The sequence below is a fragment of the Mytilus galloprovincialis genome, chromosome 5, assembly GCF_965363235.1.
Source record: "Mytilus galloprovincialis chromosome 5, xbMytGall1.hap1.1, whole genome shotgun sequence".
NCBI lineage: Eukaryota > Metazoa > Mollusca > Bivalvia > Mytilida > Mytilidae > Mytilus > Mytilus galloprovincialis.
In genome coordinates, this window is record NC_134842.1 from 59,535,024 (window position 1) to 59,560,548 (window position 25,525).

The 25,525-nt window shown below is 32.6% G+C and overlaps 1 protein-coding gene across 3 annotated transcripts in view; it reads left to right on the forward strand.

The window, feature by feature from the left end:
• LOC143076153 (DNA replication ATP-dependent helicase/nuclease DNA2-like) overlaps nucleotides 1–25,525 on the forward strand; it is a 197,584-nt gene that overhangs the window by 34,667 nt on the left and 137,392 nt on the right. For all 3 annotated transcript variants that reach the window (XM_076251829.1, XM_076251830.1, XM_076251831.1), the window contains 4 exons: nucleotides 4,142–4,166; nucleotides 6,503–6,565; nucleotides 9,096–9,181; nucleotides 24,739–24,852. In XM_076251829.1, the coding sequence (XP_076107944.1) occupies nucleotides 4,142–4,166; nucleotides 6,503–6,565; nucleotides 9,096–9,181; nucleotides 24,739–24,852 (288 nt within the window). The remainder of the gene's footprint in view (nucleotides 1–4,141; nucleotides 4,167–6,502; nucleotides 6,566–9,095; nucleotides 9,182–24,738; nucleotides 24,853–25,525) is intronic.

Below are 25,525 nucleotides of genomic sequence, written 5' to 3' on the forward strand. Positions count from 1 at the left end.
TTCTGTCCAAGTTTGGTAGAAATTCAGTATAGTTTAAAAAAGTTATTAAAATTTCAAAAACTTTAACCACAGAGTGAATATTTGTGGACACCGCCGCCGACGACGACGCCGACGACGACGGAATGTAGGATCGCTTAGTCTCACTATTTCGACTAAAGTCGAAGGCTCGACAAAAACCGAAGCATTAAAAGAAAATCTGACAGGGTTTAATTGTTTATTAGGTAAAGATCTATCTGTCCTGATGTTTTCACATGGATCGGACAACCCGTTGTTAGGTTACTGTCCTTACTGTAATTACTGGGCCAAGTTCATTATAGATAGAGATAATTGTAGCAACAAGAATGCTCAGTAAAGTAAGATCTACAAACACATCACTATCACCAAAACACAATTATGTCATGAATTTATCCATGTCCATTTTTTAATATGCACAAGACCAAGGTGAGCGACACAGGCTCTTTAGAGCCTCTAGTTAAACATATTGATAACTTTCTTATACTATTTTTTATTTGTACCAAACTAAGACAGAAGCTTGTTTATGATCAAAAGCTAGTATCTAGAAGGACATTTTGTTAATATTTTGTACCTGTGTATCTGTATTTTACTTATAAATAAATGGACTTAGTTTTTCTTCCAGTTAACATTACATCCAGTCTGCAGTTAAAGTTTTAAAACATTTATTAGATTCATAAACTATCCAAGATTTTTTACCAAACTTGGACAGAAGCTTCCTACAATCCAAACATGGTATCAAGCAGAATATTTTTATTGATTTTTTCCCTCATTTTTGTTGATCCTGCAATTTACAGCAAAAGTAGGCGAGACACTGGGTTCCGTGGAACCCTTACAATTTTTTTTATATAAATAAGGCCGTTTGTTTTCTCGTTTGAATTGTTTTACATTGTCTTATCAGGGCCTTTTATAGCTGACTATGCGGTATTGGCTTTGCTCATTGTTGAAGGCCGTACGGTGACCTATAGTTGGTAATGTCTGTGTCATTTTGGTCTCTTGTGGACAATTGTCTCATTGGCAATCATACCACATCTTCTTTTTTATAAAACAGATATTTTTGTCATGAATGCCGTTCTTGTCTTCAATGTTGAAGAGTTCACTTTGTTAAATGTGCACATATATATACCAAGGTGAGCAACACAGGCTTTTGATTTCTAATAGAATGAAGACAGAACAATGAAAAATATCATGTCCATTAAAATACACCCACTTAAAGTCTTAAAAAGGTTAAATCAAATGTTTAAAGTCCTTTTTAGCCTGGACATTATCTGCTTCCTTATTATGGCTGCTCTATGTTTAATGATAATAGATGCTTTCTCATCTGTCCTTAATTTGGCTTTGCAGTCTTTTATTGCAAATAGGTGATGAAGTGGCTCTGGACTTGTACATCCCGTCATTGTGTTAATGTTCTATAATAATTCTCATATTCTTGTCTTTTGTTTTTCACGAATGTTTCCACTATATAGTTCAGGGGTGCTTAGCGGCCCTATAATCTGCTGGCACCCTATGCCCCAAAAATGCTATTGTACTGACTCATGTGTTTCAGAACTTTTGGTATAAGGCAAATTTATGGAAATGCATATGACCTCATGTGCTCCCAAGAAATTGTCAGTGCATCTACTGCTAGGGCCCTTTAATGCTTAATCTGAACACAAAACACTGGTGCTTTGTGATTGTCTCCCAATGCAAACAAGTCAATCATTAGATTCCCCCATGTTGAAAAAATTGTTTGAACCACTTGACTGTACAGTGTCTATCTGTTGGGAATATTTTGTTGTGCTGATCTGCCAATATATTCCTTCGACCTGCTATGTGAGCTGACCTTAGAACTATTTTTCTTTTTGATTGCCATTTGCCACAGTCCCGAGTCTTGTAGCATAGATCAATTGATCTGGTGCCCATTGTTTGTTCACATATTGAACTACTGTTGTATTGTCGCTTTTGATCAAAACATTTTGCCCCTGTAACTTGGGTAGAAATTATTGTACTGTGCAATGTACTGCCTCTAACTCTAAAAGATTGATGTGAAACAATTTTTGGGTTTCTGTTCATTTGCCCTGAAAAATCTGACCCTTCATGTGACCCCCAAAACAATCCGGGTCAATATCCCTTATGCGCCTCCAATTGAGGAACACAAAAGCTGTGTGTAAATAAAAAATTGCTGTGTAGTGATATTAGACGTGTTTCTATTTTTAACAAGTGACTGAGCTTAACCATTTTTGTTAATTTGAAAAGTAGATGAACATAAAATAAATATGTAAAATCTATGGAGCTATGAAATGTGTTCAGTTTTAATTTTCAAAGAACTTATTGTGTTAAAAAAGGGATTTTTTACCATGAGGAGTCGCATCACGAATGGATTTTCATGGGTATGCTATAAATTTAAGGATTTTTTTTATCTCACTTAGTACCCTGAAAATTTAACCACATATGTGAAAATGTCTCGGCTTCGAAACAAGCCATCATACATATCCAAGTTTACAATATGGACTGAGTAACAGGAAAAACGTTTCCATTACCGCCTATTGACAATAAATTCAGGATATTGACCCATCTGTGGTTATTGTTTCATTGGCTGACCCTTGGTGAAGTGAGTTGCCCCTGGCTGTGTTGGCTCTGTCTAACCACCATATCAAATGACTTTTCATGTGTAGTGTAAATGATGTTTGACAAAGTAGGTCTCTTGATGAAGTGGCTCGATACTTGTACATCCCGTCATTGTGTTGTTGTTCAATGATAATTCTCGTATTCTTGTTTTTCATTTTACTAACTAGTGTGCTTTGTCTGTAGGCCTTTTGGTGTTTCTTTGAAACATATGATGTGACTCTGTACTTATACATCCCATTATTGTGCTCTTGTAAAACATATTGTGTTCATGTCTTTCATTAAAGCTAATGTGCTTTTTATGCCCCACCTACGATAGTATATATTCCTTCGACCTGCTATGTGAGCTGACCTTAGAACTATTTTTCTTTTTGATTGCCATTTGCCACAGTCCCGAGTCTTGTAGCATAGATCAATTGATCTGGTGCCCCATTGTTTGTTCACATATTGAACTACTGTTCTAGTGGTTTGTATCTTGGAATACGCATTGTATCATATGTGCTTTGTCCAATAAAATATTTGAAATTTGAAATTTGTGACCTTCTTTTACAAATTTTAAAATCCATTTGTCGTCTTGTTATTTTTTTGCCCCACCTATGATAGTAGAGGGGCATTATGTTTTCTGGTCTGTCCATCCGTCCGTTTGTTCGTCCGTCTGTGCGTCCGTTCGTTCATGTGTCTGTTCATCCCGCTTCAGTTTAAAGTTTTTGGTCAAGGTAGTTTTTGATGAAGCTGAAGTCCAATAACTTAAAACTTAGTACACGTACATGTTCCTTATGATATGATCTTTCTAATATAAGAGCCAAATTAGACTTTTGATCCCAATTTCACAGTCCACTGAACATAGAAAATGAAAGTGCGAGTTTCAGGTTAAAGTGTTTGATCAAGGTAGTTTTTGATGAAGTCCAATCAACTTGAAACTTAGTATGATAATGTTAAGTTTATGTGACAGTTGTAATAAAGCTTTATATTTAGAACTATCAACATTATATCAATGATTAGTAAAGAAGGTGAGACATTTCAGTGTGTGCACTCTTGTTATCATTAGTACTGGATTCTTTCCTATTAAGTAGAAAATGAATGAAATGAAATAAAGTCAACTATACAATGCAATGGTTACTTAAACAATGGAAGTATTTTATAAATTTAAACAATTATATGCATTTCATTTGGTATTTAATGATATGTATTGAACAGCTCCATGCTATTTCTTAGTCTCTTAATATTCTGTCTATCCTATATTGGTATCCATCACATATTACACTTTTATTTCCTCTGTTCGTTTTAACAATATTTATGTCCATGATGAACCAAAGTGAACATAGAAAGAACTTAAACATTAAGCCAGCATTCATTTCTGTTCATGGTTTTAGTAAGTATTATTCCAACATTTTTGCTTAAGCGGGCTCTGATGTCTGCGTTAAGATGTCCCCTAGTAGTTTAACATTTTTGGCTAAAATGTCCTGCTCCCAACTGGAAGATTGTACTACACTTGATTTAATCTAAAAAAATAATTTCTTTTCAGAGGTGTTTTAAGCGAGAAATTCAAGGTAAATATGTGTCAGCTACTCAGATTATCATTGTATTAATGTCTTCTACAAACAAATTGTTTTCATAAGTATTTCTTCAATTTAATTCTTCATTTATTTTAAGAGGATTTTGAAGATTTCTTTCCTTTACAACGTAGTCTTGTAGTGTTACATCTTTTAGCTCACCTGGACTAAAGTGACAATGTGAACTTTCCTCATCACTTGGAGTCCATTGTCAGTCATTGTTAGTTAACTTTTACAAAAACCATCTTTGAAACTACTGGCCTAATTTAATCAAACTTGGTCACAATCATCATTAAGGTAGCTAGTTGGGTCAATATCCTTAATTTATTTTCCATAAGCGATTGTAAAGTTTTTTCCTGTAGCTCAGTCCATATTATTTTCATGGTCAAAGTGAGATTACTTTTTCCGTAAATTAGCATACCCTGAAAATCCTTTCGTGATGCGGCTCCTTGTGGTTAAAAATCCCCTTTTTAACACAATAAGTTCTTTGAAAATTTAAAACTTTGAACACATTAAATAGCTCCATAGTTTTACACATTTATTCTATGTTCCTTTACTTTCCAAATTAACACAAATGGTTACACTTAGTCACTTGTTAAAAATAGAAACATGTCCAATGTCACTACATTGAAATTTTTTGTTTACACACAACTTTTGAGTTCCTCATCTTGAGGCACATTAGGGATATTGACCCATAATGAATCCATAGTTTTGATCTTCCCAAATATTCACATGTGATCTTTATCTGTGTGACTTTTTGTCCATTTCTGAAAAAATAAAATAAAAACAAGGTATTAATTAAACTTGAAATCAACATCAAATTTAGAAAACCTGAATTACTTCTTACTGCTCAATTTCATGATCATGTCAGTTAGATTATTTTTTAATTGATGTTTCTATAATTTTTTCCTTCTCAGTTGATTTTTTTATATCAAATATAAATGAAGAAGAAGATGTGGTATGATTGCTAATGAGACAACTCTTTACAAGAGACCAAATGACATAGAAATTAACAAATATAGGTCACTGTACAGTCCTTCAACAATGAGCAGAGCCCATACCACATAGTCGGCTATAAAAGGCCCTGAAATGAAAGCTAACAGCACAAAAAATGAACAAAAAACAAATATGCAACACAAACAAACAACAACCACTGAAATACAGGCTCCTAACTTGGGGCAGTTACATACATACATAAAACTATTTATTATGATTTAAAGACATATTGTGCATTATAACTTACCTTAATAAATAAATTACAAACACTTGATAGTATGACACAACCTTTTCATATTATGTAAACATGAAAACTTGAGAACTAAGCTTATCCCATGCATCTGCTCCATTGTAAGATTTCATTCTTTATAAATCTGTCACTAAGCTCTCCATAAATCATTTTAAATTTGATTAAGTTGATGTTAGTAATTTAGATGCAGACTCACCAATGCCATCATACCAAAACAATGTACATTGTAATGGTTTCATTATTTTGTTTCTGTATAATATTAGATGGTAAGATTCACACAATCAGACTATTTCATCATGCATTTTGCACTCAAGTGCTAAAATATTTGACTACTGACATTAGTAGACTCACTAGAATACCTGATAATTGATATTATACAATTATAGCCTTTGTATACTGTATACTTATTGACTGGGTATGAGTGGAATAGTAAGTTTATTGTCCCGAGGAGCAACTATTGTCCTGAGGCATAGCCGAGGTCAATAGTTGTACATGTATCATTTGATTTTGTTGGAATGTTATAGTTGTCATATCGTCTTCTAGACACATGAGACAATAATATGTATTTGCAGTAATTTCATTTTGTTTTTTATTGGTTTTTTTGAGCACATTTTATGTATTTTCTTCAAATAGTCGATAATAAATATATTTTTTAAAAATCTTTTAACAATATCATGAAATTCATTACATGACATCACAAAGTATAACTTATATGTTGTTATTGTCAGGGAGACCATATAATATCTATAAAATCCAAACAAAATTGAATGATGAAAAAAAAAGAGAATGTATTGAACTTATGATTTTGTTACAAATATGGTCGGAAATTAATAATATAATATTTATAGCCTATGTATAATATCCTGTATTGAACTAATACATAATGTATTAGTTCAATACAGGATATATCGACCCAAAGAAGTGAATTGACCTCCGACTTGGTCCTCAGTCAATATATACTAGTATTGACCTCATACAAAGACTATAATTGTATAAGATGTTTGTTGTATCAAAATTTATTGTATAACTGCTTGTAGTTAGTAATAGTTTTCATGTAAAATTAGAAGATTGTAAACATGTTTTTCAGGGCTGTGATAAAGGAAACCAACAGATGTTGTATGGGAGTATCATTCATTTTGTGTTTCAGCAGGTAGGAAAAATATATTGGCACAATTCTTAACATCCTTAAACATGTTCTTTTTCTTTTGCACTGTACTAGATAACACAATCACAAAATTTCTGATTTCCAATACCACATATTGTAAACATGGTCAGCACAGAAGAATGGAATGGAAATGGGGACTAGAAGTAAGATCTGAAAAATCTTGAACTAATGATTATTAACCATAGTGAAGCATCACTAAACAGAACGGATTCTACTTATTCAAAATTATCTCCCCATTAGGCCAGTCAATTTTTACAATAGTAAAAATAGAAGCCATTGTAGGGATAACGCACTGCCAATTTAGCAGACATAGAACAATTACAATCCTTATATGCAAGTTGTATTTTAAAATACAAATGTATCTACTAGCAGAGATGCAAATTGGTGCTTTTGAAAAATCAATCTATTATCTTTCTGTGGATTAATTTTCAACAAAATTTATGCTTATGCACAAAAAAGATCCACTTTAATTTGAACCTGTAACGATCAATTGTTTTATGAAAATTTGTCTTTAATTCAAAACTTTTGAAATATCTTGAAGCTTCATACTATAATTGAAGTATAGAAGATGCATAAAATTCTAAATTATGCATCTTTATTTAACCTTTAAAGCCCATAGAAACAGAAATAAACCATTCAGATATACAAATTTTGCTTTTTTACCTTCTCCAAAAGGGCTGGGTTTCTGCCTGTAAAGGGAGGCAGACATTTAAACTTATAAGTAACAAGTTGTAAGTTAAAAAAAAACTTCACAACTCCATGGCTAAAAAAAATAAATAACAGACAGTCATTCCGCAACAAACCATTATATGGACTTTTTTTCTAAACTCCTTCAGATATTGGGCTGATATTTGGTATGTGAGTTAACCATGATGAGTTACAGATCAAGTTTTAGTTTCGTTTCGCTCCGCTTATTTTTGCCGAAATTACGGGCTTTGGACTTTGATAAATTGTTGAAAATCACAGTTATACAGACTTTTTTTCTAAACGTCTTCAGATATTGGGCTGTTTTTTGGTATGTGAGTTAACCATGATGAGTTATAGATCAAGTTTAAGTTAGTTTCCGCTCTATACTCCTTCAAAGTTTTAGTTGATTTTTAATATGTGAGACTACCATCATGTGTGTTCACATGTGTTGTTGAAATTGCAGTTTTTCAACTTTTTGAGACGGGGCCATTAGTGTCGTTTTGACACATCTATTTTTGTCGAGCCTGCAACTTTTGTTGCAGAAAGCTCGACATAGGGATAGTGATCCGGCGGCGGTGGCGGCGTTAGCTCACTTCTTAAAAGCTTTATATTTTTGAAGGTGGAAGACCTGGATGCTTCATACTTTGTATATAGATGCTTCATGTTACGAAGTTTCCGTCAGTCACATGTCCAATGTCCTTGACCTCATTTTCATGGTTCAGTGACCACTTGAAAAAAAAGTTCAGATTTTTTGTAATGTTGAATTCTCTCTTATTATAAGTAAAGGGATAACTATATTTGATATGTGCGTACCTTGGAAGGTCCTCATGCCTGTCAGACAGTTTTCACTTGACCTCGACCTCATTTCATGGATCAGTGAACAAGGTTAAGTTTTGGTGGTCAAGTCCATATCTCAGATACTATATGCAATAGGGCTAGTATATTCGGTGTATGGAAGGACTGTAAGGTGTACATGTCCAACTGGCAGGTGTCATCTGACCTTAACCTCATTTTCATGGTTCAGTGGTTATAGTTAAATTTTTGTGTTCTGGTCTGCTTTTCTCATACTATATGCAATAGGTCTACTATATTTGTTGTATGGAATGATTGTAAGGTGTACATGTCTAGCGGGCAGATGTCATGTAACTTTGACCTCATTTTCATGGTTCAGTGGTTATAGTTAAATTTTTGTGTTTTGGTTTGTTTTTCTCATACTATATGCAATAGGCCTACTATATTTGTTGTATGGAATGATTGTAAGGTGTACATGTCTAGCGGGCAGATGTCATGTGACTTTGACCTCATTTTCATGGTTCAGTGGTCAAAGTTAAGTTTTTGAGATTTGGTCTTTTTATCTAATACTATATGCCATAGGTCAACTATATTTGGTGTATGGAAATATTTTATGATCTTCATGTCAGTCGCGCAGGTTTTATTTGACCATGACCTCATTTTCACGGTTCATTGCGCAGTGTTAAGTTTTTGCGTTTTGGTCTATTTTTCTTAAACTATAAGTAATGGGTCAACTATATAATATGTTGTATAGAAGCATTGTTAGCTGTACATGTCTGTCTGGCATGGTTCATCTGACCTTGACCTCATTTTCAAGGTTCATTGGTCTTTGTTTAGTTATCTTGGTTAATGTCGAGTTTATGTGACAGTTGTAATAAAGCTTAGCTTTATACTTAGGACTATCAACATAATATCAATGATTAGTTTAGAAGGCGAGACATTTCAGCGCGTGCACTCTTGTTATTATAGAAATATTTCTACAGAGGAGTTCTAGAATAGCAATTTAAAATCTTGATAGATATGTTTTATATTTTAGGTTTTACAGAAGGGATTGACATTGGAGGAACAAATTTTAAAGGAAGCCACTAACATTGTACAGCAAGCAAGGTTTTTACATGACATGTAAGATTATCCACATTACCTATTAAGATGAAATGATACAGAAGCAATTACGATAATATTAAAGTCATATGAAACGAGAGAGTGGTGAAAAATAATGTTTATCCAATTCTTGAACTAATGCATGTATATATCATAAACTTAGTCCTCTGTGCACAATTTTATCATGTTTTACGCAAATATATCGTATAATCGTCAATTTTTTTTCTGTCTGTCTGTTATGATTTAACAAATATGGCTGCTCATTAAATGCCTTGTTTTGAAGCCAAAGTTTACCGATTGTCACCTTATAGTAAACAAATAACAAAAAGCATGGGTATTGAGCACATGTTTAACATGTACAGTCAGATAATTGTTTATTTTAATGACAGATTCATGCGTATTGCAATCACCGGATTTATACGAGGAGGGTCACGCTCAGGTCACTATGCATACAGAAAATATGTCGTCGAAATTGCTTCCTGGAAGCTAGCAATTAAAAATAAGTAAACTTCTTCCAAATGTGAACAAATTAAAGAATTTTCCTCAGAAAAAAGTATGTGCACATACATGTAAGTTGTATAATGAAAACTATCCATTTAGTTATAAAAAACATATGCATGATTTTTTTTAATTTGAGGTTTCATATGACTTTAAGTATAAATATGAAAATCTTTCAAAGGTGAATGTTTTATATGTTAAGTTTTCAAGCTAGAAAATATTTATAGATTCGGTTTATCTTGTCTGGTTTAAAGTACAAATGAATCAGTTTGAGCAATTTTTATTTAATGTAGTTTACATGATTTACCTGTATTTACCTGTAAAATAAATGTGTGCAAATGTAGAAGAAATTTTAATTCAAATTTACTCTAAAAACTGATCAACTGGTAAAAAGTAAAATCTCAAAAATATTGAACTCAGAGAATTTTTTTTTAGTAAAGTCCCTCATCACATGGCAAAATCAAAAGCACAAACACATTAAACTAATGGTTTAATAACAACTGTCATATTCCTGATTGGTGACAGGCATTTTCTTATGTAGAAAATGGTGGATAAAACCTGGTTTTATAGCTAGCTAAATTAATTTAGCTCCTGGCTTGAGTAAAAAGTTATTATCCTGAAGCAAGTGCAGTGAAATGATAAAAACAATTTGTACAATCCTTTGATCCAAATATGATTTAACAAAAGCTGTGAACACACAATTGTAAATAACACTTGTTTTATAAAAAACTTTGATCGTAATTCTACTTACTGACAATTCATCAGTTACTTGTTCTACACATTGTTTCCATCGTTCATTTGTTAGAAAAGTGAAATGAAGTAAAGGGACATAATCAAAGTTTATACAACAGTAGATTATCTACAATGTAAATTATTTCCCTTTAACTTCAGTAGATCAGAAATTGCTATAGAAAACATATCCATTTTCAAGTTTACAAGTACAGATTGAAACAGAGTTGTCAAGTCATAACTGGAGATTTTTTGTTGACATGTATATCAATGCTTTCACTGTTCATTTTTGTCACGCCTTGACGGAGTGTAACAAATGTAATCTTGGAGTTACAGATCAAGTTTAAGATTTGTTTCTGCTCGGGCTATGGACTTAGATAAATTGTTGAAAATCACAGTTATACAGATTTTTTTTTCTAAATGCTTTCAGATATATTGGGATGATTTTTGGCATGTGAGTTAACCAAGATGAGTTACAGATCAAGTTTAAGATTTGTTTCTGCTCGGGCTATGGACTAAGATAAATTGTTGAAAATCAAAGTTATACAGAATTTTTTAGCTCACCTGGCCCAAATGGCCAAGTGAGCTTTTCTCATCACTTGGCGTCCGTCGTCCGTCATTGTTAACTCTTACAAAAATCTTCTCCTCTGAAACTACTGGGCTAAATTAAACTAAACTTGGCCACAATCATCATTGGGGTATCTAGTTTAAAAAATGTGTGGCGTGACCAGGCCAACCAAACAAGATGGCCACCATGGCTAAAAATAGAACATAGGGGTAAAATGCAGTTTTTGGCTTATAACTCAAAAACCAAAGCATTTAGAGCAAATCTGACTGGGGGTTAAATTGTTTATCAGTTCAAGATCTATCTGCCCTCAAATTTTCAGATGAATCCAACAACCCATTGTTGGGTTGCTGCCCCTGAATTGGTAATTTTAATGAATTTTTGCTGTTTTTGGTTATTATCTTGAATATTATTATAGATAGAGATAAACTGTAAACAGCAATAATGTTCAGCAAAGTAAGATTTACAAATAAGTCAACGTGACCGAAATGGTCAGTTGACCCCTTTAGGAGTTATTGCCCTTTTTAGTCCATTTTTAGCTCACCTGGCCCGAAGGGCCAAGTGAGCCTTTCTCATCACTCGGCGTCCGGCGTCTGTCGTCGTCCGTCGTCGTTGACTTTTACAAAAATCTTCTCTGAAACTACTGGGCCAAATTAAACCAAACTTGGCCACAATCATCATTGGGGTATCTAGTTTTAAAAATGTGTTCGGTGACCCGGCCAACCATTCAAGATGGCCTCCATGGCTAAAAATAGAACATAGGGGTAAAATGTAGATTTTGGCTTATAATTCTAAAACCAAAACATTTAGAGCAAATCTGACACGAGGTAAAATAATCTATTAGGTCAAGATTTATCTGCCCTGAAATTTTCAGAAGAATCGGACAACCCGTTGATGGGTTGCTGCCCCTGAATTGGTAATTTTAAGGAAATTTTGCAGTTTTTGGTTATTATCTTGAATATTATTATAGATAGAGATAAACTGTAAACAGCAATAATGTTCAGCAAAGTAAGATCTACAAATAAGTCAAAAATGAAACTACTGGGCCAAATTTAACCAAACTTGGCCACAATCATCATTGGGGTATCTAGTTTGAAAAATGTGTCCGATGACCGGTCAATCAACCAAGATGGCCGCTACAGCTAAAAATAGAACATAGGGGTAAATGCAGTTTTTGGCTTATAACTCAAAAACCAAAGCATTAAGAGCAAAACTGACAGGGGTAAAATTGTTCATCAGGTCAAGATCTATCTGCCCTGAAAATTTCAGATGAATCGGACAACCCATTGTTGGGTTGCTGCCCCTGAATTGGTAATTTTAAGGCAATTTTGCTGTTTTGGGTTATTATCTTGAATATTATTATAGATGGAGATAAACTGTGAACAGTAGTAATGTTCAGCAAAGTAAGATTTACAAATAAGTCAACATGACCGAAATGACTAAGGAGTTATTGTCCTTTATAGTCAATTTTTAACAATTTTCATAAAATTTGTAAATTTTTATTAACATTTTCCACTGAAACTACTGGGCCAAGTTCATTATAGATAGAGATAATTGTAAGCAGCAAGACTGTTTAGTAAAGTAAGATGTACAAACACATCATCATCACCAAAACACAATTTTGTTCCGAATCCATCTGCTTCCTTTGTTTAATATTCACATGATAGACCAAGGTGAGCGACACAGGCTCTTTAGAGCCTCTAGTTTCTAAATGCTTTCAGATATTGGGCTGATTTTTAATATGTGAGACTACCATCATGTTTGTGTCCACATGTGTTATTGAAATTGCAGATTTTTCAACTTTTTGAGACGGGGCCATTCATGTCGCTTTGACACATCTAGTAAAACAATTTATAAAAATTCATTGTTTTAAATTAACAAACTTATAAAGATGGTAGGGTTATGTGGTATCTAGAAACACAAAAATACATGTTTTAAAGTGTCTTTATTTTCATGGTGTGTACGGTTCGTTATCATTACACTTATTGCAACAATATTGTATATATGTCAATGAATTTTGTATGTATTAAGGAGGTTCGCTACTCAGTTTCAAAATAACAAGCTTTTCATAATACTAGTATATCTTGATAGAAGATTATTAAAGGAACCAAAAGAGCAAAAAAAAAATATAGGTCAATATTGTTGTTTTCGAGATATTAGCCAGTAAAATTTTGGCAGGAAAATTTTCTCTCTTGATTTTTCATAGCTTTATCATTGACATGAAAAAATAACAAAGATTTTATACTACTTTTACAGATGGCTTATATATAATTATTATCATACATGTAAATGATTTATAAAAAGAAAAATTTGTTAAGGCATTTAAATGGTTAAAAACAGAGGATTTGGAAAATCTGACAAAAATTCCAAAATATGACAAGCGAACATCCACATATTAAAAACAAAAATATAAATACCGCCATAACAGCATACAGCAACCAATAAGAACAGTTGTATTATTGAAACATTCTTGGATGTATTTTGTACATGTAAAAATTTTCATTATCTATACGAAAGTGTAAATTGGTAGGTAAATACAATAATTCAACATATACAAATATCACTGGCTGAGCAAGCTGAAACACATGTAAGATATCCAATTTGATAGCATTTTTTAAAACGTTTAGCATATGACTTTCAATGAACTGTTACACCACTGTCTCATGTTAGCGGAAGGGTTGGGTCCGCTGTTACATGTTTAACCCGGCAAAATTCTATATGTGCCTGTCCCAAGTCAGGAGCATGTAATAAAGTGGTTGTAAATTTGTTTTTTTCGTTTCTTATTTTGTGCAAAAATTATGGGGTTAGTTTTCTTCTTTGAATTGTCTTACATTTGTCATTTTGGAGCCTTTTATAGCTGACTATGAGGTATGGGCTTTGCTCATTGTTGAATGCCGTACGGTGACCTGTATTTGTTCATTTCTATGTCATTTGGTCTCTTGTGAAGAGTTGCCTCATTGGCAACCAAAAACAATCAATGGATTATAGGCTCTTCGTCTGAATCTCAGAGGCGGATCCAAGGGAGTCATGGAATACAATAGAGTTACCTTAGTCAATATCACTGCGCATTATTCAATTTTTGTCTGAAATGCAAGCTAAATATTATCCTACTTTTACTAATATATTTTGCTTTTGTTTTGTTTTGTTTTCTACATTTCACAGTCTCACAATTTACAATTACTGCCCACATCTTTGTAACTCTAAAACAAAGATTATTGCATGAACACAGACCTTGCTAAATTTTTTTTCAACAGTATAACAGTATCACAATATAAGGGATAATTTATATCGTTAACATAAATTTGTTATTTATCAATGTTTTCCTTTTGTATATATGTTATGTACATGTATGTTTTGTGTTGTACTTTATCTCGTCTAGTTTTGAGTGTCCTGTTAATCAATGCATATGCCAGCTTTTGGTTTCGAAGGTCTGTCCAAAGTGTACATCATGTGCTTATGTTTCACTATATATTCATTATAAGTTTTGATAGTTTTGACTGATCAATGTTTTTAACATTAATCTGTAAATTTGTAAACTATAATATTAATCACAAAATAATCCTCCCTATCATAAAAAATGTTTTTTTCCTCAGTAATATTATACAGTTTTTGTTACTGGTTGCTGGAATTGAGCAAAATCCAGGTCCAGATCAGAGTAACAAAAAGAATTTGAAAATAGTACACAATAATGTGTGTAGCTTACTTCCTAAGTTAGATCTCATTAACAATGAATTACATGAGTATGACATTATTTGTATATCAGAATCTCATCTTGACAAGTCAATTACCGATGACCAAATTAAATTAAATGGGTTTCATAAGCCTATTAGGTTAGATAGAAATAGACATGGTGGAGGTGTGACAATTTATTTGAAAAATAGTCTACATTTTATTATACAGAATGACATATCTGTAAGCAATCTTGAGTTGCTTTGGGTTGAAGTGAGGAATTATAGTAATGAAAAATTTTTAGTTGGTGTTTTATACCGTCCTCCAAACTCAAATTCTAATATATGGGACTTATTTAATGAGTCAGTAGATAAAGCACTTGATTGTAATTTGCCAATTTTCCTTTGTGGTGATTTCAATTGCGATATGATGTCAAACACAAGTAACTCTTTTAAAAAGTTACTTAACCTACAGTGTGGGAACGGAACTGTACGGTTTTCTAATAATTTGGTCATTCGGGAGACTGTCAAGCGGTGCTCCGACTTTTGCAAAATAACAAGTTGCTTGATGGAAACTTTGATGAACTCTTATGTTCCTATATAACGTTTCTGCTTCAAGTTTTGATAGCTAAAACATTCTTTATGTAAATATGAACCAATAAAATAATAAAAAGGATATATGCATTCAAACGTTTTCTTTAGAATGGTAGAGCTCCGTGTAAAACGATCAAAATTGTCACACAACAGCGATCAAAAATGTCAAATAAACATCGAAAAATCAATGTTTGCTACCTGAATTTTTACATGTACCTTTTCTGATATATACTCTTACCTGTCTGCAAGTGTCAAAGCCATTGTCCCAGTAGAAATAAAAATATATTCATTTTCTCCACGTCGGTTATTTTTATTGACTGTACAATCGCTTGCAAGTTTACTGTAATATCACTCGGAGCCTTCCTGTACAATTGCTCGGAGCCTTTTTTTTCATCGTTTGGCCACCTAGACTACTCCGAAAGGAAGCTACCTACTTTACCTTGTTATGACTTCACGTTCAAGCTAGCAATCAATCTAGTCAAAGGTATTACCTTTACCTACACACTCATTGCATTTTGCTGTAATAGTTTCTAGTGGCATGTGACTAATTATAACTCTTAAGTAGATAATGCTTACTACTATCTCTTCTACCACATTCATGATCAGTTTATGTTTACCATGATACTTTTGTCATATAAATATTTATTAAAACTACTGCAATCCAATACAATAAATGTCTGGCATGATTGTTCTCTCCTTTTTCTGTTTCGATTTAATAACAGTTAGTTATTTGGTATCAATTTATTTTAAACCTAAATTACACACTCAAAAGTGTTACAAGTTTATGTTTGAATCTTTTATTCGAATGGATGTAGCCTGCATTAGCGGATCCGGTATGCGCGGAGAGGGAGTTTTGCAGTTTGTGTAACGATATCGCCTCGTCTTAATTATAAGTTTTGGGTTGTGACTAGTTCAAGCAATACACTTTATCGCTATTGTCCGCCATTACTGGATATCACACAGGTTCCCCGTAAAAATTTGACGTAATAAAACAAAAAATATCTGACGCCACAAGGAAAAAGTGATTGTTGTATGCGGCAAAAGTTCAAGCGGCCGGGTCTGCCGGGATTAGCGATAATGTGTATAAAAACATGTCTTACGTTGACTACATTTAATAAAAGAGAGAGTAAAACAAAAATGCGTTTCCGGACATCACTTTACAATTCCGTAAAAGATATAAAACTGAATTACACATATATAAAACATATATCTAAATATATATATAATTATAACATTTGGTGGTTGAAACCCCATTTTTTCGATTTTTTTTAATTTTGTGAACGTTTCAGGGTGTTCCGTGGTTTTGATCCCCCTTTTGCAGAGAGGCGGAATCCGCACCTGGTCTGATATCGTCAATGATAGTATTAAATGATGATCCGATCATTCATCTGATTTTTTATACTTTGGTCTTGTGCTGTGCTAGCTTTGGGGAGAAATGAGCGCACACAGACATTTTTAACCCTGCCAAATTCGTTATGTTCCTGTTTCAAGTCAAGAGCCCGTAGTTCAGTGGTTGTCGTTGGTTCATATTTGTCATATATGTTTTTCGTAAATTGTTTTATTATGAATTAAATTATAAATTAGTTAAATTCGAAAGGTATTGATTCTTATTTTTTAGTCGAGACCTTTTATAGCCGACTATAATTGCTTAAATCCATTTTTTTTAAAACTTTGACAGTCATATCACACCATCTCCTTATTTTTATATTGAAGATACAGATGTGGTTTGATAAAATGTCGTTCTCACAAAAAAAAAACCTGTTTCGTTCGTTTGTCGGATGCTATAGTTGGGAATATTGAAAAGTTCCTGAATCGTGACATTGATATATAAAAAAATCATGTTGAAGGATTTTGTGTTTTCCGAGGCTCTGTTTTTCAAATAACAAATCCTCTCCTATCCTTGATAAAATTTAATTTTACTGCAGCTTTTTCTACCAGTAGCTATAGCTTGTAATAAACAGACATCTCATTTTAAATTATACCACATCTTCTTATTTTAATATCATGTTTATTGACAAATACGTGTCTTTTCTTGGATCATTGGTTAACTACCACCATTCCACATTCGAATTCCTTTATCAAGTTACAATATCTCGATCCTGTGATGAAAAATTCTTTGTTGTATTTGTCAAATATGTTTTTTTTTTTATTGCTTTTAAATAATAAGTAAAATTCAAAATATGCTAATTACCCTTCCAGAGCATCTAGTCACCTTTTCGGTATAAATAAATATTTATTTTGTACGAGGATTATTTTCACTTTCTATTTTAGATTAGATTCTTAAAACATTTTGTACTGTCCTTTTCTTTTTGTCTTGTATACTTATTCAGTGGTTGTTTGTTTATGGTTATGATATTTGTTTTTCGTTCATTTTTTGTAAATAAATAAGCCGTTAGTTTTCTCGTTTTACATTGTTATTTCGGGGCATTCAGTTTATAGCTGACTATGCGGTATGGGCTTTGTTCGTTGTTGACGACCGTATGGTGACCTATAGTTGGTAATTTCTGTGTCATTTTGGTCTCTTGTGGAGAGTTGTCTCTTTGGCAATCATACCACACCTTCTTTTTTATACTCTATTGTACACATTTTCTTTATGTCGCTGATAAAGTGACCTTAAAAGGGTTCCTTGATAGAATCTTAATCGTCAAAATGACTGGTTTTGTGCTTTTTCACTTCAAATACCATAGATGAATATAATAGGACGGCAAGAAACAACCAATGCAATGCATGTGCAATGTTTTTAATAAATTTTGACAAGCAATTCTACAGGAAAGCTCCGAGCGATTGTACAGGAAGGCTCCGAGTGATATTACAGTAAACTTGCAAGCGATTGTACAGTCAATAAAAATATCCGACATGGAGAAAATGAATATATTTGGAATTCTACTGGGACAATGGCTTTGACACTTTCAGACAGGTAAGAGTATATATCAGAAAAGGTACATGTGAACATTCAGGTAGCAAACATTGATTTTTCGATGTTTATTTGACATTTTTGATCGCTGTTGTGTGACAATTTTGATCGTTTTACACGAGCTCTACCATTCTAAAGAAAATGTTTGAATGCATATATCCTTTTTATTATTTTATTGGTTCATATTTACATAAAGAATGTTTTAGCTATCAAAACTTGAAGCAGAAACGTTATAATGGAACATAAGAGTTCATCAAAGTTTCCTTCAAGCAACTTGTTATTTTGCAAATGTCGGAGCACCGCTTGACAGTCTCCCGAATGACCAAATTATTAAAAAACCGTACAGTTCCGTTCCCACACTGTGTAACCTTTTAAACTTAGATAATGTTGTTTGGGAGCCTACCAACTTTACAACCCAAACTGGAACTTGTATTGATTTATGTGTGACTAATCGCAAGAACTTAATTAAATCAGTAACTGTTCTTACACCGATATGCAGTTCTCATTCTCCTGTTTCAGTCGAAATTTCATTTAAAACTTTTAAACAACACTCGTTTAAAAGACAAATTCGTGATTTTAAGCATGCAGATTATGAAGGTCTAAAAAAAACAGTTGAACAATACTGACTGGGATGATGTTGTTTTTAATTCAAATAATATAAATGATGTTTATATGAACTTTGTCAAAACATTCGAAAGTACTGTAAATAGATATATACCTACTAAAACTATTACAGTAAGACCAAATGATAAACCTTTTATGAACAACTTAATAAGAAACAAGATAAGACATCGTAATAGAATTCACCACAAAGCGAAAACTTCAAATAATCCAAATCACTGGAAAAAATTTAGAGAAATTAGTAATGAAATTATCAGCTTAGCTAGAAAGGCAAAAGAAGATTATAAGTGCAAACTGACATCTCAACTTACTGACAAAAATATTCCTCCTGGTAAATGGTGGCGCATTGCCAAGTCTGTATCAAATTTTACTAAAAATAGAGAGTCCCCCCCTTTTTTGGAATATGATGGCCAAATTTTTATTCATCCATTGGACAAATCAGAGATCCTGAACAATCATTTTGCTAATATAGCTAATATTGATACAGAACCAGAAATTCCTGATAATATCGAGCCTCCTCCATGTCATTTAAATAAATTTGTCATCACTGAGAAAGAAATTTTAGATCAGTTAAAAATCTTGAATGTTAACAAACCAGCTGGACCTGACGGTATCAGTCCTAGAATTTTAAAAGAGGTTGCTAGCTTTATTTCTAAACCATTAACTAAGTTATTTAATAGATGTCTCTATCAGTTAAACAGGTTCCACTGTTATGGAAAATTGCACATGTTAATCCTATTTTTAAAGGAAAAGGTAGTCCACATTCAGCTCTAAACTATCGTCCAATATCTGTTACTAGTATTGTTTGTAAGATTATGGAAAAAGTTCTATTTAAACATTTGTATAATTATATGAGAAGTAATAACCTTTTGTCAAAGTTTCAATCTGGATTCCAGCCAGGTGACTCTGCTGTTAATCAGATTATTGAAATATATCATAAAATTATTAGTAAGGCCACACCAATTTAATTTCTTGTTCTACGGATTTTTAGACTTCAAAATATGGGGCAAGCAAGCGATTTGAAAATTTAAATAAAAAAATATTTAATTTGCAAATTTTTGAGGCGAAGCTTGAAAAGTAGAGGAGAGTGATTATATTTTTTTTTTGTAAACATATAATAGTAGGTTTTGACAATATTAAAGCTTGATTTATCACTTGTACTTTGACATTTCTTTAATTTCTGAAGTATTTTTCCCTGTTCACCAAGAAATAATTAAATCTGGTCTATGTATGACATGTATGTGTGACTGACAATGAGACAATTCTCCATCCAAGTCATAATCAGTTTTGGGACAACCCTTTAATGTTATAAATATACCTTTTACATGTTTTATGAGGGATCAATATAAGTTATAATATGTTATAATATATTTGTTTGTACAAAAGGGCTCATATTTTCTCAAAGAACTATATATCTATCTGGTATTAAATGGTCAAAACATGTCCAAGAATTTTGTAATATTCCTGGACTTTAACCATGTTAACACATTTACTTTAACAGATTAATATCATTCAAAATAAGTCTCTTTTAGAAAAAGTTGTTTAAAATATAATGTAACTCTCCTCTTTTTGAGTACAAAATTCTAAGTTTTCAAAGGTTTTGTATAGAAGAACTATACAAATCCTTGGTATTTCTATTTTCTTTTCTACATCAGTAAAATGACCCCTTGTCCATGTTGTCTGAGGGAGGGTTGTTCTCAACCTGATATAAATAACAAACACAGGTCAAAGTACGGCCTTTTACACAGAGCTTTGATACAGACCAAGCAGCAGGCTATAAAGGACCCAAAATTATTAGCGTACACAATTCGAACAGGAAAACCAACGATCTAATTGATATATCATATATATCCAAACGGGAAAATACCAATGAACAACATTACCAAACGATAACTGCTGAACGACAGGCCCCTCAATCAATCAGGACAGGTGCATAAACATGCAGAGGCTATGGATAGTTTTGTTTCGCCAGCATACAATATAATTGCAGTTGAAGGCAAATCCTTCAGAAGTTCTTTGTACTTTATTCTACCAACGAACATGTTTTGATAGGGAATATAAGTAAGGGGGAAAGTAACCAATTTTTTGTTCTTTACTCCGGTATTTCCGCTGATATAGGTTTATATCGGAGATACAAATCCTTGATCGGAGCACTCCCGCTTTGGATAAGTAGGTTTCATGCTGAAACAAATATTCTCACAGATATTTACAAAGTGTGCTGGGGTGCTTTTATGTTTAAAATTGTTATATACAGGTTAGACTGTGATTTTAAAAACAAATGTTGATATCTTTTTATAATGTTTACAAAAAAAAACGGTGCGGGAAATGGACATGATTACATTTCCGGATGCGGGAAGCGGGAATATAAAAAAAATAAAAAAATTCTGTTTTGAAAAAAATAGGTGCGGGCGGGTCAGTCGAACAAGGAATCAAATTGGTGTGGCCTAATATGGATAGTGGGAGGGATGTAAGGTTTGTATTTTGTGATGTATCTAGAGCTTTCGATAAAGTTTGGCATATAGGACTTTTATTTAAACTTAAACAATCTGGCATAAATGATCAGCTCTTATCTTGGATAGAAAGTTATCTTTCACATCGTCAACAAAAGGTCGTTTCAGAAGGTTTTTCGTCAACTCTAAGAAGTATACATGCAGGTGTCCCCCAGGGATCAGTTTTAGGACCCTTTCTGTTTCTTATTTATATAAATGATATAGTAAATGACATTTCTAATGATATTAGACTTTTTGCAGATGACACCTCTTTATTTGTTATAGTAGGTGATGATCCTGCTGTAGCAGCTGCTTCTTTGACTGATGACTTGGATGTTATCTCAAATTGGGCAAAATCATGGGCTGTTCAATTTAACTCTAAGAAAACTAAAAATATTGTACATGTATTTACAAGAAGGGAAAGGGAACACCCACCTGTATTTTTTGGGATAAATGGGGAAGAGGTTGAGAAAATAAATATTCACTGTCTTGGGATAACATTTCAGTCATCAGCTTCATGGAACTCACATATTGATATTATTTATAAAAAAGCATGCTCTCTTCTATCTGTGCTTCGTCAAGTTAAACATTTATTACATAGGAGTTCACTTATACATATTTATTATGCTTTTATTAGACCTATATTAGAGTATGGTGATGTTGTATGGGGCAATTGCTCCCAGCACGAGTCTGAGCTTCTTGAAAATATTCAGATAGAAGCCGCTAGAATTATTACAGGTTTACGACGTAATTCCTCCAGACAAAAACTTTATATTGAATTAGGTTTAGAAACTCTGGAGAATAGGTGTAATAAACATAAGCTTATACTATTCTATAAAATATTAAATGGGATGACACCTGCATACTTATATGAGTTAGTCCAGCCATATCTTCCCAGACAAACCCTTTATACTTTGAGGAATGAAAATAACACTTTTCATCCGCCTCTTGCTAGAACTAGCTCTTATTTCAATAGTTTCATTCCTTCCACTATAAGACTTTGGAATAGTCTTCCTTTGAGTTTACAAAAACCCCCAAGTTTGGGTATATTTATAAGTGGACTGGAAAAGTTTTATAGGACTGATGATATATTTAAACCCTTCAACTATGGGATAAGGAAACTTAATATAAGTCATTGTCAACTCAGAAATAATGCTAGCAGCCTAAAATCTCATCTGTTTAATCAATTCTTATCCGAGAACACTTTTTGTGCAAACTGTAATCACCCTGTTGAGGATAACAAACATTTCTTTTTCATTTGCCCTAAGTACAATGATGTAAGACAGATCCTTCTTGATTTCATTAACTCCATTGCTGATAATGTTGATATAAATATTGAATTATTACTTTTTGGAAACATTATTTCCATATGATATGAATATTGCTATTTTTAAATCTGTTCATAAATATATCAGTGACACTCAACGTTTTGTTTGAAACTAACTTATTTTTTGTTTCATTTAGTGTTATTTTTTATTTTTTTTCCTCCACTTAAACATTTATTCATTTAATCCACTAAGCAAGCTTAGTGTCTCTTTCAAGCCATATATATATATATTTCTAATGACTTATAAAGGATATTTGCATGTTTCAAGGTTCTTGAATACATGATGATTAATTGCCTATATACTTAAATATACTTTGCATTTAGTAAGTAACACTGTAAACATATATTTGCTCGTGTGTGCTCATAAGTAGCATGCATGTTCCACTAAATTGCATTATTTTAATACAGTTGTTATAATTGAATTATACCTTGAACATGTAATATGGAGAGAGCTTTTATAGGCTGTGCCTGTTGCTCAATCCTTTTCATATCTTAATGAATAAGATATGTTTAAAATCAAATAAGAGATAATTCTCAATTTTAACTGGTTTGCTTTCTTCAATTATGTTTTTTAGCTCATCTGACAGTTGGCAAAAATGTTCATCAGATTTAAATTTATCTGCCCTGAAATTTTCAGACGAATCTGACAACCTGTTGTATGGTTGTGCCCCTGAGTTAGTAATTTTACGGAAATTTTGCAGTTTTTTGTTATTATCTTGATTATTATTATAGATAGAGATAAACTGTAAACAGCAATAATGTACAGCAAAGTATGATCTGCAAAAAAAACTGATAGGACCAAAATTTTCAATTGACCTTTATAGTCAATTTTTTCATAAAATTTTTGCAGTCTTTTACAAAAATTTTCCTCACTTAATCTACTGGGCCAAATAGAATCAAACTGAGCCACAATTTTTAATAGGGTATCTTGATTCAAAAATATATCCAATGACCATGCCTACCAACCAATATGGCTGCCATGGCTAAAAATAGAACATAGGGATTTACTATAGAAGTCTAAGGGAAAATTGTAAAAAAACAAATTCAGATGGTCACAACTTGAGAACTCATTTAAATAATGATAAGGGGTCTTTAGTAACTATTGTAATTCTAGTTACTAGTGTGATGACTTTCTTTTAATTTAAATACTGTGCCAAATTAAACCAATCATGGCCTCAATCATTGTTAGGGTATCTAATACTATTTATTATGATTTAAATCTTATTTTACATGATTTCTAAAACCACAATAGATACAGGTGAGCAACACAGGCTCTTGACAGCATCTAGTTTTTTTTTCTAGCTATATATATATGTATAGATGGCCATTGGATAGATAAAATATGTGCAAGGCAGGGAACATTGGGACTCTGTTCCTTTTATTAAATTATTGACTTTTGCTAACTTGTCTCTTGGCTGGCTTTGACAGTTTAGCTTTACGACTTATAAGTTTGATTTTTCCTCTGGTATCTTTTTACCCTCATTTCCATCTTTCTAAGTTACAATTAACAAGATATTGGGTTAATTGTTATCTTTTTATCAATGGAGGGACACAATATTTTTTTTATAGCTATTTGAAAGGGTCTTAAATCATTTATTTAATATCAAATTAATGCTCTGCCCAGTGTCTTGGAAAAACTGAATTTAAGATGAGAATTTAAAGAATGATTTCACTGTCTTATGTTATATATTTAGATATATATGTTTTATATATGTGTCATTCGGTTATATATGTTTTATGGAATTGTACAAGTGATGTCCGGAAACGCCTTTTTGTTTTACTCTCTCTTTTATTAAATGTCGTTAACGTAAGATTTGTTTTTGTTCATGAGCTAGTCACAACCCCAAAACTAAAGTTTAAAGACAAGGTCCATATCGTTACACTTAGAGGTGAAAAAGGGGAACTCCCTGCAGGTAACCTTATTTTCAGGTTAAGAATTTAAATATATCTCTGATGAGTTTCTGGGTGTGACCAGCAACAATTTACCAAGTTGAAATTGTCAAAGAAACTTTTATAGGGCTACTTAATGATTGCTACATGTGATGCTTATTTTTTTAAAGCTGCATGTTTTTGCCAGGTGACAATTGGGGCCCCTGGGAGCCTCTAGTATCTTGTCCACTTATGTTCACATCATTGATTGTTATATTTAAGTGACATATTTTGATTATTTTAGGTACAAATCTAATACAACAGAAGGAGAGGTTCTAGAAGAAATAAAGAAATACATCCCACAGATGAAGAAATGGTTGGACCAGTACACAAATTTTGCCTCTGCATGTTCCCTAAAGTATATATTGTAGTGATATTTTGAATATGAATAATAGAGTGAAATTACTGTTTTATTGATTTCCCTAATCTTTATGTTTGTGACCCACCTACCACAAAGGTCAAATAATGCTTTTTTTTTAACCTTCATGATCTATGGACCTGGCAGTTTTATTACATTGTACTGGGTTTGTTGAATCTTATAGATTTGTGGTGATTGCCAATGAGAAAACTCTTCACAAGAAACCTAATGACACAGAAATTAACCATTTAATATATCTGTTACAACAACTGCTCTATCTTGTTCAAAATTATCAGGATTTTACATAGACCCATACACTTCCACCTTACAAGGATATCAAACATTTTATTTGTTTAATGTCTCCCTCTCTCTTATATGGGACTTCCACAATCAGATAAATAGGCATCTTTAAAGGTCATATATCATTTAAAAAAAAAATGTATGCTTGCATCAAATTGCTTCACACTTAATAATAGTTATCAAAGGTACCAGGATTATAATTTAGTACGCCAGACACGCGTTTCGTCTACATAAGACACATCAGTGACGCTCAAATCAAAATATTTATAAAGCCAAACAAGTTGAAGAGCATTGAGGATCTAAAATTCCAAAAAGTTGTGCCAAATATGGCTAAGGTAATCTATGCCTGGGATAAGAAAATCCTTAGTTTTTC